Source organism: Giraffa tippelskirchi, chromosome X, assembly GCF_054371585.1.
Source record: "Giraffa tippelskirchi isolate mGirTip1 chromosome X, T2T-mGirTip1v1.2.pri, whole genome shotgun sequence".
NCBI lineage: Eukaryota > Metazoa > Chordata > Mammalia > Artiodactyla > Giraffidae > Giraffa > Giraffa tippelskirchi.
The window spans coordinates 109,472,607-109,488,357 of record NC_137289.1 but is presented as its reverse complement, the minus strand read 5'-3'; the positions used below and the strand labels follow the sequence as shown (position 1 = coordinate 109,488,357).

Here is a 15,751-nt window from a genome sequence, read left to right as displayed (position 1 = left end):
TCCAACTAAAAGAAAAATAAAGGAATGAGAAAAATATGAAAAGGAGTCTGTATGTGTACCTTTTGAAGCAAGAGACATTTAAAAACAAGACATTAAAAAGGCCAAATCATACCTGCATTTATACTGTGGTTAAAGTATCTTCTAAAAAAACAAAACAAAACACTTCTCTGAAAAACCAAGGTACTAAGTTACACACAAAGACACATGAGGGCGCTCTAACCAACAAGCAATAGCAACTACAGTTTGATTCAGAATCTTAAACAAAATTTTTACTAAAGTATGATAGATGAGCATTAAATATCTGAAATAAGAAATTACTGATGACATCCGGTAAGGACCCTGGTATCCTGGTGTCTATCTTTGGTCACTACATTTTTCTTCTGTTTAATTCAAGATCTTGCCTGAATGTTGATACAGAATTAAGTTTACTTCTGAAATATGAAAAGAGACTCTTCTAATAGTATTGGATTACAGAGAAGCTCTTTAACTTAGACATGAAAAGACACCATTTTTAAAAGTATTTATGGGCAATTAAGGTGCTAATTTGGAGAAGGAAATGGCAACCCACTCCAGTATTCTTGCCTGGAGAATCCCAGGGACAGAGGAGACTGGTGGGCTGCTGTCTATGGGGTCATACAGAGTTGGACACGACTGAAGCGACTTAGCAGCAGCAGCAGCAGCAAGGTGGTAATTAAAAATCGGTCTTCTGTTAACATGACCACAAAATACTTTTGCAACAGTTTCCTTTGGCCAGTAAGCATTGCTTGCATGTGCCTTAAAATTCTAAAAATTACCTTCCTAGGCCAAAATCAATTGTCTTTTACAAACTACCTTAAAATCTAGTATAAGAATTACACATTTCTCTAGTATAAAAGAATAAATCTCAGGCATTTAACTATTTCTATCAAATTTTGTTCTTTAGACAAAGGCACCATCCACAATAATCAACTACCTGCTTTTATTTCAATCGGACAATCGTGATTAGAAAAGGTGAGAAGGCATCTATACTTTCCCTTTTCATCCACTATATTTATGTTACCATTTTATTTTAGCCAATGTTTAAACTATTCAGTTTAAATACCATTTGTAATTTTAATATTAAATATCTGCAACTCTGTTCTAGCTCCTGTGGCAAAATTCAAGGAAATCTGATATAAATGAGTAACAACTCAACATGTGTTCAACCATCCAAGATCTCTTACATGGCTTTACCGATCATTTATACCTTCCTTTGTATCATTGGTCTGTTTGGAAATTCTCTCTCCCAGTGGATATTTTTAACAAAAATAGCTAAGAAAACATCAACACACATCTACCTAGCACATCTTGTGACCGCAAACTTACTTGTGTGCAGTGCCATGCCTTTCATGGGTATCTATTTCCTGAAAGGTTTTCAGTGGGAATATCAATCTCCACAATGCAGGGTGGTCAATTTTTTGGGAACTCTATCCATGCATGTAAGTATGTTCGTCAGCCTCTTAATTTTAAGCTGGATTGCCATAAGCCGCTATGCTACCTTAATGAAAAAGGATTCCACACAAGAGACCACTTCGTGCTACGAGAAAGTATTTTACGGCCACTTACTGAAAAAATTTCGCCAGCCCAATTTTGCTAGAAAACTATGTGTTTACATATGGATAGTTGTTCTAGGCATAATTATTCCAATTATCATATACTACTCGGTTGAAGAGGCCACAAAAGGGGAAGAGACGAAGTGCTATAATTCACAGATGGAACTAGGAGCCGAGATCTCTCAGACTGCAGGCCTCATTGGAACCACATTTATTGGGTTTTCATTTTTAGTTGTCCTAACATCATACTACTCTTTTGTCAACCATCTGAGAAAAATAAGGACTTGTACATCCATTACAGAGAAAGATCTGACTTACAGCTCTGTGAAAAGGCACCTTTTGGTCATTCAGATTCTACTAATAGTTTGCTTCCTCCCATACAGCATTTTTAAACCCATTTTTTTTGTTGTACACCGAAGAGTGGACTGTGAGCAACTGAATCATTTAATTGAAATAAAAAACATCCTCACCTGCCTTGCATCCGCCAGAAGTAGCACAGACCCCATTATATTTCTTTTTTTAGATAAAACATTCAAGAAGACAGTATACAATCTCTTTACAAAACCTGACGCACCCCATCTGCAACCCTCTGATTGATTTCTGAATGGAAAATACCACCAAATAGAAAAGTGTTCATATGACCCTACTGGGGCCCCTAAATGATGGGTTTAACAGGTCATAGCTTGGTTGATAATAGGCACTAAGAAAGCCTCTTTGGTTTTTAAAAACAAAATCAACCAACCAACAAACATAAAACTCACTTTATGGTTCTACTTAGAGTGAAAGTTGAGATGGCAGAGACTTACAGAGGCAAAAGACAAGCATACTGCAAGGAGCCCACCACATATGAAACCACTAGATGATTTTCTGTTTAAACTCAACCATGGATGCTTCTAGGCAAAGCACAATAATTGAAATCTATAGGATAAAGCAGCACATGGTTTATGACTTTCCTACTTTCTAGTAATTAGACTACAAGGGTCCATGTATGGGTAATGTATTATTGGTAACTTTTAAAACGAGTAAAAGAAAAAAGTGAATAAGAAATTTCCTCATTTAAGTCCTATCTAAGTGTATGAATAACGCACTGTAAAAAATCCAGGGTTTTATAAACACATTAATTATTTGGTATTATCTGGTCCATGATCCTGGGAGAAGTAATAATATTCATTGATTCCAGTATTTATTAAGTAGATGTTATTTATAAAGACGCTTAAATATTTGGATTAGGCTTTGTCAAAATAAAAATGTCATTACATGATCTTCACATTTTGTTGATTCTCCTCTGTATTCAATATAAATAATGTTATTAATGACAAATAGTACCTAGCATGTAAATGTTTTCAATTAATTTTTGTGAAATAAATGAATGAATGATAGGCAGTATAACAGTATCACCATTGTGAGACTGGTTTCTGGAGTTAGAGTCCCTAGATTCAATCCTAGTTCCAACTCTTACTTAGCTGGACAATCTTAGGGAAATCACCCTCTGTAAGTGTTAATTTATTCATTTGTAGAACAGAAAAATGCTATGTAATTCATAGGTACTATTATTAAGCCAGATGATGTTACTATTATGAGTAGCTCTCATTTACCAGGCATGTGCTATGTGCCAGGCACTCTGCTTACAGGTTTCACATGTATTATTTTAATCATCATAAGCCTGATGTATGCCAATTAACTGATGAAAAAACTGAAGTGCATAGTTAAATAAGTCATCTAAAATTTTCTCCAATATCTACCTAAATATTTAAAGAGTAAGCCTTTCTTTATGGTCATTTCTTTCTTAGATGTAATCTTGTAAGACAAATGATGATGCTATATTCTGTATTATATACAATATAATTAAAAATAAAAAAGAATGTGTGTTTATCTTCCTAAAGAGACCATAAGCAACTTCGGAGCTTTAGTCTATTTCCTATTTCTGCTCCTATGGTACTTGCAGTTGCTCAGATTAGAACCAAACATAAATAGCTGAACAAAATTGAAGCTGAATAAACCTGAATTGTAACCTGCTACTTCATTAGACACTGCTTAAAGGCTCATTTATTCCCTACATGGTAATTTCTTCAGTGCTCAAAAAGAAGTTTAAAGTTAGTTCACATAGCACTCCTAAGCCTTTCATCTCATAGCATGTTTCGTTCCAGAATTTAAAACGTAGAAACAATTCACATTACACAGAAACAAATCTGTGTGATTTTCACTGAAAAAGAATACTTCAATGTTTAACTGGGAGAAGAAAATGTTCAGAGAAATGTGAAAAAACACATGCTGGCTTCAAATATTTATAGTATACAACTATTCTTTTATAGCAGCAATCTTATTTCTGGCTGATTATTTTTAATTTGCAGAGACAAAGGAAGACCTGGGAACTCCAGGTGACTCCTTAAGTGTTGGCTGTAAACAAGGGTGTCTAATCTAGTAATTTCATAGACATGAGAATCACATAATAACTCAAAGACACCCAGCTTTCTCCACAGTTACAGCAATACTTTCTTACGTAAGTTTTAAAACCAAAACTGACTAAGAGGAATTGAGAAGCTGATCAATAGTTCTCATTTAACATAAGCAATGCTGTATCAAATCTCACTTCACTTAGGAGTTTTAAAAATACATGTAACTTCTGAAAATCACTATTAAAAAATCACTTTACACTGCTATTTAAATAAAAGATACTACACCAAAGTAGACTTCTCTACATTAGAAAAAGGCAGAAAAGGAGATATGCAATTTCTCAAGTTACTCATTCTGGTAGAAAACTTCCATTTTAATTCTCTGTACTGAGCTTATTAATCACCATGTTTATCTTTACACCATAGATGCTTTCATGAATAGGTGACTGCAAATTATGTTGAATTTTTTGTGTAATTGAGGAACTGACTATTTAATGTCATGGCAAATATTTTATAGGAGGTATCACTTTCTAAAATTTATCCTAAATTTGAAGTGGAATTTCAGGAAAGTGATGCTTTTAATGTGTCTGTGAAGTCGCTCAGTCGTGTCCAACTCTTTGCGACCCCATGGACTGTAGCCCTGCAGGCTCCTCGGTCCATGGGATTTTCCAGGCATGAATATTGGAGTGGGTTGTTATTTCCTTCTCCAGGGGATCTTCCAGACCCAGGGATCGAACCCAGGTCTCCTGCATTGTAGGCAGACGCTTTACCGTCTGAGCTACCAGGGAAGCAATGTGTCTGTGAGTTAACATCAAACACAATTTCAGAAACCCCAAATTTTGACTTAAAGATCGACAAGATTGTGTCTTAACAGGCATGACAAAGGTTTATTTCCCCCTTTATCCTTTTATATATACACTCCCATTAAGGCAACCTGCAAACTATTAATCAGGAACATGAACAATTAAGACTAGAACAGCAAAATGAAGGATGGAGTACTCCTCCTGGAAGTGAGTTTCTATTCTTTGGGGAGAACAGGAAGATGCTGGAGAAGGAAAAAATTTTCCTCTATTCCTGTAGGTTCTCCTGACGCGTCTCCTGACCTAAGATGGATTAACAGGAGAAAAAAAAACCCAAACTAAATTACATACCTAAGGGGAATATGGCCTCATATCCTCTGGAATATGAGGCTCAAGGACAAGCTGGGCAAGTGGAACTTATGAGCCAACTGAGAGAAGGAGAAGAGGGTAGGGGTTGGGGACCTCAAAGGGGAGGAAGGCAATTCACATGGAGATGGAGAAACAAATGTTTGGGAAACAAATGTTTGCTACCAAGACTATGGGATGCAGAGGGGACTTTGGTCTCCCTAGCTTGCTGAGTTCCCCCACCCCACCTAGCCCACATTCTCTGTAGACATCTCTGGCGCTAGTACTCTTCCTGGATCAGACCCTTTAAATTGTTTCAGGCGGTTAAGGGGGAGGTGAAAAGAAAGACTTCCTGAGTCTTTTGCTTCTTAAAAACAACCAGCCCCCAATAATCTTCAAGCCAAACAGACACATTGTGGGGGTGGCAAGTTTTGCTCCCCTCCAATGTCAACCCTGCTCTGATCCGGTTAAGGCTGGCTGCAGCCCACCTGGGGCTTTGCAGTCTGCAGAGAGGGAGCTGCTTTGAGTGAATATGTGAAGACAAGCTGAGAGGGAATCTTGCTTGGAAAACCACAAATGGAGCACAGCACAGAGGGGCACAGAGGGGCTAAGCATTTCAATCCTGCAACCTAATGCCATGAGCCTTCTTTGACTGCCCTGGGATTCAAAGTGAATTGATATCAGTGGCAAGAGTTACTATAGCTAGAAGGGTTTTATACCTGACAGTACAAATGCACTGGCTGTATGGTACATGCTTGCTACTGCTGGCTCAGAAGGGAACCAGCAGTGAAAGTACTCGCATCTACTGAGCAAAAGAGTTATTCTTTTCTTTTCAAATCAAGGAGTTGATTTTTTTTTGAAACGGGGGATGGGTGGAAAAAGAGAAGCAAGGTCATCTTAAATTTATCTTTTATTTCTAAGTATTAAAAACCCCACGGTCAAGCTGAACATGTACATTTCGCTAGACAATCTTACAAAAGTAACAGAGAAGGTAAGCCTGTGTGCTTATTATAATAAAGAACAGAATTTACTTTCATCTTAAGGAAACTCTCAATGTTCTATATAATATAAACATAAGGGAGCTGTGGTAAGAGATGTAAGACAAATGTCAAGAGTGATGGAGGAAGAAATACCGTAAGAAATCCACAATGCCACCGCAACTAGTGTGATGTGATGAACATCCATTTATAATGAAGTCTGGCCCTCAGCTGGTGAAAGGAGAACTGATACCAGAAGGTGGCCAGAGAGCAGCCGGGCGTGTTCACGGGTTAGCGAGGAAACCATTTAAAGGAAGCACACACAGAAATGCTTGGGTGGAGGCTCCTGCCTGAGCAGCTGTGAGATTTGGGGTTTTGCAGTTCTGAGAACTAAACCGGAGCCCCCAAACCTCCTGGGCACAGGCCCTATTCAGAATAGAAAGGGACTGTGTGTCGAGCAGTTTGCTCTCAAAGAAGCGGCTTAACTTCAACTTGACTTATTAAAATCAGACCTCAGTAGGTCAGTGGTGCAGAAAGGTCTGAGGCTTGGTTTTCTTTCCCTGCTCAGGTGGTGCTTTGTGAGGCGTCTCTGGGAGACAGCAGAGACAATAAAACGGCGACTCTCATGGCTGAACAGAGCCAACAAAGGCCAGCAAGGAGCCAGGAGTTGCATTTACCTCAAAAACTGGACTATTTCTTTCTAAAGTACTTTTCATTTAGGGGTGAGAGGAAGAAAACACTGAAACATAATGAAAGTTTTCACATCCTTTCACAAGAGAAAAACAGGAATAAAAGGAAAGGTGATAGAAAAAAGAAATTTGCATACATGCCCTATTTAATGCCTGTAGGGAGGCAAAGCATGAGAAATAGAATATGACTGTGGGCATCAACCAGGGGTGGTTTTTGTGCCTGAGGGGGCATTTGGAAATGTCGGGAGTCATTTTTGAGCATCATATAGTGGGGAAATGCTACTGGCATCTAGTGAGTCGAGGCTAGGCAGAGGTAGCAACACAAAGGATAGCCCCCCACAACAAAGAACTTGGCCCCAAATGTATATGGCTGTTGGGAGATGCTGTACTATGATGACACGTCTTTCCAAACTTAAGTCAGTCAGTTCAGTTGCTCAGTCGCGTCTGACTCTTTGCGACCCCACGGACTGCAGCACGCCAGGCTTCCCTGTCCATCACCAACTCCTGGAGCTTGCTCAAACTCATGTCCACCATGTCGGTGATAGTGTCCAACCATCTCATCCTCTGTCGTCCCCTTCTCCTCCCGTCTTCAATCTTTTCCAGCATCAGGGTCTTTTCCAATGAGTCAGTTCTCTGCCTCATGGTCAAAGTATTGGAGCTTCAGCTTCAGCATCAGTCCTTCCAATGAATATTCAGGACTAATTTCCTTTAGAATTGACTGGTTTGACCTCCTTGCAGTCCAAGGGACTCTCAAGAGTCTTCAAAGAATTATACAATTACATTTTACACAATTTCATATGAAACTGCTTATTTTTAATTAGTTTATTTTCTATTTTTTAACTTTACAATATTGTATTTGTTTTGCCATACATTGACATGAATCCACCATGGGTGTACATGTTTTCCCCTTCCAGAATCCCCCTTTCACCTCCCTCCCCATCCCATCCCTCTGGGTCATCCTGGTACACCAGCCCCGAGCACCCTGTATCATGCATTGAACCTGGACTGGTGATTCGTTTCACATATGATAATTTACATGTTTCAATGCCACTCTCCCATATCATCCTACCCTCGGCCTCTCCCATAGAGTCCATAATACTGTTCTATTTATCTGTGTCTCTTTTGATGTCTCGCATACAGGGTTATCTTTACCGATTGACTAAATACCATATATATGTGTTAGTATACTGTATTGGTGTTTTTCTTTCTGGCTTACTTCACTCTGTATAATAGGCTCCAGTTTCATCCACCTCATTAGAACTGATTCGAATGTATTCTTTTTAATGGTTGAGTAATATTCCATTGTGTATATGTACCACAGCTTCCTTATCCATTCGTCTGCTGATGGGCATCTAGGCTGCTTCCATGTCCTGGGTATTATAAACAGTGCCGCGATGAACATTGGGGTACACGTGTCTCTTTCAATTCTGGTTTCCTCAGTGTGTATGCCCAGCAGTGGGGAAACTGCTTCTTTAAAACAAACAGTTTCCATTACACATCACATGGCACCATAGACTCAAATGTAACCTGATAGAACCAAACATTTTTAGACTCAGATAGTCTGATTTCAAAAAGAAATGCCTACCAAGTAAAGAAAAAAGTATTATTAATATAAGCCTAGAATGTTTGAAACCCAATGCTTCTGGATCTATGCCAAGAACTTGGGGGGAGGGGAAGGAGGGAGGGAAGGAGAATGAGAACCAGAACAAGGGAGAAAATGAGAATATTCTTGGCTAGCTAAAAGAGACAATTAAATAATCTAAATTTTTCTCAAAGGAATGGACTGTTGCAATGGTCATCTGTTTTCTTTACTGAGTATAAAGGAAGAAAACTTTGACAAAAACTCACTATAGAAATCAAAATCTATATACAGAGGAAATCTATATCCAGACAAGTCACTGAATATCCACTATCTGAATGTGAAGAAAGGCTACTAGGCTGAAAAATTTTTTATTATTAGCAAAAAGAGTAAGAACACATCCAGTGAAAGTTTAAATTATTAGCCATGGGAAATGTACTGTCATTAAAGTTGCATTATTATTAAAGATCACTACATTGGAAAACCTTTATAATAAGGTCCTGAATGAAACTACTTTGGGTTACCTAAGCTACTGAAATTATATTAGCAAATCCTGTGGACACAACCTTCAAATATACCTGGAATCTACTTTTTTTTAATTTTTATCACTTCCTTGCTACCACTCTGGCCCTGCCAGGTAGGACCATCTCCTGTTTCCCAAGTTCCACCCTGGAGGCCCTGTTCAATTATTAGAGCAACAAAGCAATGTAGTCCCGTTTCCGTGGAAAGTCAGATCACCATCTGTCTTTGTTCAAAACTCTTTGGTGAATCCTCAGTTCTGTCAGAGTAAAGGTTAAAGGTTCTTCTCCCCTCCTTTCCTCTCTAACCTCATCTAATCCACTCTCCCCTTTGCCCAGTTTGCTTCAACCATATTGGCCTCCTTGCTCTCACTCAAACAGGCCACTTATGCTCCTGCCTTTCTTTTACCCAGAATCTTCCTCCTTTGGTATCAGTTAGCCCACCCTCTCTCCTTGCCAGAGGTCAACTGCTCAATGTGGCCTGCTTCATCACCCTATTTAATACTGCAACCCCTTCTCCAGCAGTCCTCATCCCTTTGGCTGCTCTTTTTTTTTTTCTTCCCTGTAGTCCTTTCCACCTCTCTAACCTACTATACAGTTGACTTATTTATGCTCAGTGATCAGTGTCTGTCTCCCTGAACTAGAAAGTCAGCTCCACAGGGTCAGTGATTTGGTCTGTTTTGTTTGATGATGTAGCTCTGGTTCCTAGGATGGTGCCAGACACACAATAGGCACTCGACATGTATTTTTGGATGGATGTCTTAAGAAAAAAAAAAACCCAATCCCAATTTATCAATTAGCTAAATGTGAGCACTATAGTTACCATGCGAAATGTATATAGATTTCAGGTACTGAAATAAAAAGAATATCAACAATAATGTGTGCTCTGTGTTGAGAGTCTGCTTCCCAATTCAACAATGGTGCCTTTTCTGGTGGTTTCTTATTAACTTGCAGTTTGAGAATCACTTCTCTCTTCCCTTCCTTAGAATGTTTCTAGATGTGTGTGTGCATGCTAAATCGCTTCAGTCATGTCTGACTCTTTGCAACCCTATGGACTGCAGCCTGTCAGGCTCCTCTGTCCATGGGATTCTCCAGGCAAGAATACTGCAGTGGGTTGCCGTGCCCTCCTCCAGGGCATCTTCCTGACCCAGGGATCAAACCTGCGTCTCTTGCATTGGCGGGAAGGTTCTTTACTACCATTGCCACCTGGGAAGTTCATGTTTCTCGATGCTTCCTCAAAATTATTTGGCATGTGCCTTAGATATAATAAATTTACTAAAATTTATTACAGTAACTTTGAGCCTTTGCCTACACTATTCCTGTTGCTTGAAATGTCTATTCATCCTGTTGTAACTCTCCCATGACTCAAGACTAGGCTCAAATGCAACTTTCTCCGTGAACTTTCTATGACTCTGTCTTTTAATATTTCCCACCCCATACCTTGGATGATAATTATTTGTTTTGCCTATCTGTGAAGATGGCCATGAACAAGTTCTCCTATCCTTGTGCACATATGTTGCTCCTCTAACTAAAAGGTGCAAACTGTTTTTCCTCCTCTTGAATCCACGCTACTCTTGTGACATTTTGACTAACAGAAGGCAGAAGACATGACATGGTGCCAATTCTAGGTTGAGGCTTCATTTTTGCTCCTTTGGTGCCATGAGACACCGTCCTGCTAGAAAGGGAGGCCATGAAGAGGGGAGAGAGAGATAGAGATAGATAGAGAGAGAGAGGTTCTGAATGAGAGACTGCAAAGAGGGCCCAGCCAGCTTCCAGCTATTCTATTCACTTCTGCTGAGATGCCAGAAAAGTGACTGAAGCCTTTGTGGATACTAGCCATGCCACTTTAGCCAATAGCCTGTGAGACAAAATTGAGCAGTCCTCCTCAAGCTTTGCCCAACTGCAGAACTGAGAGCACATAAATGGTGATTGCTCTAAGTCACTGTGTGTTGATCTGTAGCAGCTGGTAACAGATACACTATCTCATCTGTCTACTGAGACCATAATGCCTTTAGGGCTCTAAACACAGTATACTGTGTGACATAGGTACTTGGATATTTGTTGAATAAATCAATCAGAATGTAAATGAGAAGCCGAAGCACAGTATTCAAACATAACTACTTAGGGATTGTATTTGGTTTTGGATTGTCATTAGACGAAATACCATGGCCAACCAAAAAGCTGACAGACTATATTATTGAAAGTATTACAGTAGAGTGTGTTGTCCATCATTATTTCTCATATGATGCTGATATAATTACCTCTCAAGAACAGAATTCAAAATAAAATTGCTTCTTACAACTCACTAACAGACTCCCAAACCATCTGATTTAAAAAGTGGGCAGAGGATCTGAATAGACATTTTTCCAAATAAGACAGATGGCCAACAAGTACGTGAAAAGATGCTCGACATCACTAATCATCAGGGAAATGCAAATCCCACAATGAGAGATCACCTCCTAACCTGTTAGAATGACTATCATCAAAAAGGTAAGAAATAACAAGTGTTGGTGAAGATGTAGAAAGAAAGGGAACCCTCATACACTATTGGTGGAAATGTAAATTGGTGCAGTCATTCTAGAAAACAGTATGGAGGTTCCTCAAAAAACTAAAAATAGAACTACCATATGGAGGCTTCCCTGATAGCTCAGTTGGTAAAGAATCTGCCTGCAATCCAGGAGACCCCAGTTAAATTCCTGGGTTGGGAAGATCCACTGGAGAAGGGATAGGCTACCCACTCCAGTATTCTGGCCTAGAGAATTCCATGGACTGTGTAGTCCATGGAGTCCCAAAGAGTTGGACACGACTGAGCGACTTTCACTTTCAACAAGAAGTACCAAATGATTGAGAAATTTGACTTCTGAGTACTTATCTGAAGAAAACAAAAACACTACTTTAAAAAGATATATGCACCCCCATGCTACTGTAGCATTATTTACATTAGCCAAGATATGGAAACAACCTAAGTGTCTACTGATGGGTGAATGAACAAAGATATTGCGTGTGTGAGTGTATATATATACACAACAGAATACTACTCAGTCATAAAAAAGAATGAACTCTTGCCATTGTGACAAAGTGGATGGACCTTGAGGGTATTATGTTGAGTAAGTCTGATAGAGACAGACAAATAAGATTTCAGTCATACATTGAATCTCAAAATCAGAACAAATGAACCAACAAAACAAAACTCACAGACACAGAGACCAGAATGGTGGTTGCCAGAGAGAAAGAGGGTTGGAGGGACAAAATGGGTGAAGGGGGTAACTGGTACAGACTTCCAGTCACAAAAATAAGTAAGTCATGAGATGTAATGTACAGCCTGGTGACTAGTCAATAATATTATATTGTACATTTGCATGGTGACAGAGAGTAACTAGACTTACTGTGGTGATCATGTCACAATATATACATATATCATTATGTTGTATACCTGAAACTAATATAATGCTAAACGTTAACTATATCTCAATTTAAAAAAAATTGCCTCTTGAGCAACAGTCTTTAACACAATGCTACTATATGAACTCAAAATTTGTTTTACATATTTTTAAAAATTGTATTTATTTATTTTTGGCTGTGCTGGGTCTTCATTGCTGCGCAGGCTTTTCTCTAGTTTCAGTGTGCAGGTGTCTCATTGCAGTGGCCTCTCTCGTTGCAGAGCATGGGCTCTAGGGTGTATGGGCTTCAGTAGTTGCAGCATGGGGGCTCAAGAGCACAGGCTCAGGAATTGTGGTGCATGGGCTTAGTTGTATGGTGCATAGGCTCAGTAGTTGAGGCATGTGGGATCTTCTCAGACCAGGGATGGAACCGATGTCTCCTAAATTGGTAGGTGGATTCTTTACCACTGAGCTATCAGGGAAGCCCCCTGTTTTACATATTTTAAGTTTTCAAATGATCTTTTTGGGGGGGCCTTACTGCGTGGTATGCAGAATCCTAGCTCCCCAACCAGGCATCAAACCCACGCTCTCTGCAGTGGAAGTGTGGAGTCTGAACCACTGGACCACCAGGGAACTCCCGCAGATTGTCATTTATGGAGATATAGTTCATTCTGTATATATGCATTTTCTTCTATTAATTAAATGCAAAAGAATAACACGACACATTGCTATCACTGACCATTCCCCACCCCCCTTATCTTTCTACACTTCTCACTCTCTTTGTTTGCATAACTGAAGAATATTTGCTTATAAAAGTGCTATGTATCCACTGAGTTGTTTAAAATGTTGAGTGGAGATAATAACAATATCGCTTTCCTATCACCACATTTGAAAAGAATAAGATATTTTACAACTAATTTACACTAATGTGTATTTTGTACATTTCTCCAGTGATTTTTCATTGCTATTATAACATTCCACTAGATTGGTTTGGAATTGCTCATGCTTTCCCTCAGCTTTTAACCACCAGAATTTCAGTTAACATTTCTCAGATGTTATAGAAAATTTAATTAAATTCTACTTAATTTTCTTAACCATTAAAATCCACTGAAGAAGCTCGGCCTTTGATAATGTTTCTTGAGAGAAGAAGAGCACTGTACCTATGAGTGCTATAGGTTAGAGAGAAACCAGTGACAAAATAGGAGCATGTGAAAGTGGATAACAGGGCCAGAGAGATTGTAGGGGCTCTTAGCGACTCAAGGCCTTGAAAGGGGGTAGGCATGAGGAGGAGGGCCATGTCTTCCTTTCTTTCACGCTTCCATGTTCTGCCTGACACCATAATGAGCCAGGAACTGACAGTTCTCATGAACTGATACTGGTATCAAACAGGCATAAAGACTGAATAATGGTAATATTCATATTCCTAAAGGTATGACTATATTATAATTTATGATTTCAGACTATGTTTCAAAACTCTGCAAAAAAAAATGCTGACTATTCTACATTGCTGTATTACAGAAATGTAAGTGTGATGAACTATTCCTATATCAACCAAATTCTCATTTTCCCCTCAATTAACTTAGTGCAGGATATTGTTTGTTCTTCCTATTTGCTGGATTTTCACACTTCTCTTATACACACACACAATGGCAAAGAAAGAATAATGGAATTTTAGAATGCATGTACATTTTAATAAAAATAAGGAAATGGAAATGATAAAAATTGTTCCTATTAAGAACTACTACAACTCTCCAAATATAAACCAGTTGAACAAATTTTTATTTGTAAGTAAAATTAACTTTAAGATGTTCTTCATAAAAACATTAAAGAAAAAATTTCTCACTACTATCATTGCTATAAGTCAGTGTCTATTCACAAATATTAAAGTTAGTAATAAAAATGACTTACCTTTACATCCCTGTGAATTATGTTATTATCGTGACAATAGCGTAGAGCTTCCAGTATCTGTCTCATGTAATGACTGTAGAAAAACAAAAGAAATCTAGAACTGTAAAAAAAACTTTTATTTTTAAAACTTAACATATAATGTCCCTAGTTTGTAACTCCTACCTTCATACTTGCTGCCCACAGACACTTTTCATTTGAATAGACAAGATTGGTGGAATGCACAGCTTAGTAATGAAAAAGTTGGCAGACGTATAAGTTTATGAGATTTATGAAGAAATAATGTGTTCTACATTTTCTAAGATATCTAAGTCAAAGGAATTTTCACACATTCACACAGCTCATAGGTAAAATAGCTCTGCAAACTAAAAATTCAACCTTAAAATATGAAAAACATAAATAACAGTTCTCTGACAGTTAATTTTACTTAGTTACTCTGGATTGCTGTTAAGTGAGCAGTGCTCAGAAGTACACAAAGAATTCTAACTCAAGGGGTAGGAGCCTTTTATCTGCCAGCAGAGGCTGGTTAGCTGTCTTATTCCCATTTAGCTCTGAGGACAAACAAGAGAGAACCTCCTTATGCCTACAATTTCTTTTTGCAACATAATCAAGTATTAGATGGGGCATCCTTGAACAAAGCAGATTCCTTCTGGGGTGAAGTCCTAGGAAAATCAATCTCCTCACAAGGCCAGCAGGGTCCACTGAGGCTCTGCACTGGGTCCAGGAGAAGAACAGAGGAGGAGTTAGCATTTAAAAGTGCTAACAGGGTCAACTAGCCACTGGGTGTGACAAGAGCAGTTCATTCAGTATTACTTGAGAACTTACTTTGATTTTCTTCTCTCAATTCTAAAGTTCCTCTGTAATCCTACTGTTTCTCTGTTTCTTTAAGGGTCTTTTTCATCTTCTCTTCCTCTGAATTTTATTCCCTACATATGTGTCATTTTCCCCCTCCTATCTTCCTTTCTCATTTTCCCCCTTTTCCTTCCCAACCAGCTATGACACAGAAATGCAATATACTTAGCATTATTTATTGGTTAGTATTTATTTAATTTTGTTTTTTTCTATCCAGATCTTTCATTCTCCACACTTCAAAATAAAGGCTGAAGAAAGCTTATCTCTGGAATTCCCTTAACAGAATGTCCCTGGCTAAGGACTGCCTGTCATAAACAGAGCTCAGGATCCCTGAGGCATCAATGGCTTCCTCGAGGATGGCGTGTAAGCTATACCACTCTCCAAGATACACAATGGAGATGCTTCATAATTGAAATGCTCCCCTCCGTGGGTGGAATCTCACAGACCTCATGCAGAGACCTCATCTATTCTGGGCCAGAGGTGCTTTTCTGATGTAGGAAGAAGTGAAGAGCTAACCTTAAAAGGCCCAGATCTCTCTCAGCTTCAGCTAGGTCTTCTGATTGGCTGTATCCTTACAATTGTTCAGTAAAGCCTGGTGCTAGGGAATAATATCTCTCTGATTTGTGAGAGTTTGATTTGATAATCTGATCCTGTGTGTTAGTTTACTCCACAACTCACCACCTCTGATGGAGAAGGCAATGGCACCCCACTCCAGTACTCTTGCCTGGCAAATTCCATGGAT

General features: G+C 38.8%; 2 protein-coding genes across 12 annotated transcripts in view; one reads left to right on the top strand and one right to left on the bottom strand.

Moving 5' to 3' along the window:
* Positions 1-15,751, bottom strand: part of CASK (calcium/calmodulin dependent serine protein kinase) — a 385,636-nt gene that overhangs the window by 169,041 nt on the left and 200,844 nt on the right. For all 11 annotated transcript variants that reach the window (XM_081564446.1, XM_081564438.1, XM_081564440.1 and 8 more), the window contains exon 5: positions 14,161-14,233. In XM_081564446.1, the coding sequence (XP_081420572.1) occupies positions 14,161-14,233 (73 nt within the window). The remainder of the gene's footprint in view (positions 1-14,160; positions 14,234-15,751) is intronic.
* Positions 1,158-3,239, top strand: GPR82 (G protein-coupled receptor 82). Its single transcript, XM_081564449.1, has one exon. The coding sequence runs from the start codon at positions 1,158-1,160 to the stop codon at positions 2,166-2,168; it is 1,011 nt and encodes a 336-aa protein (XP_081420575.1). The 3' UTR covers positions 2,169-3,239.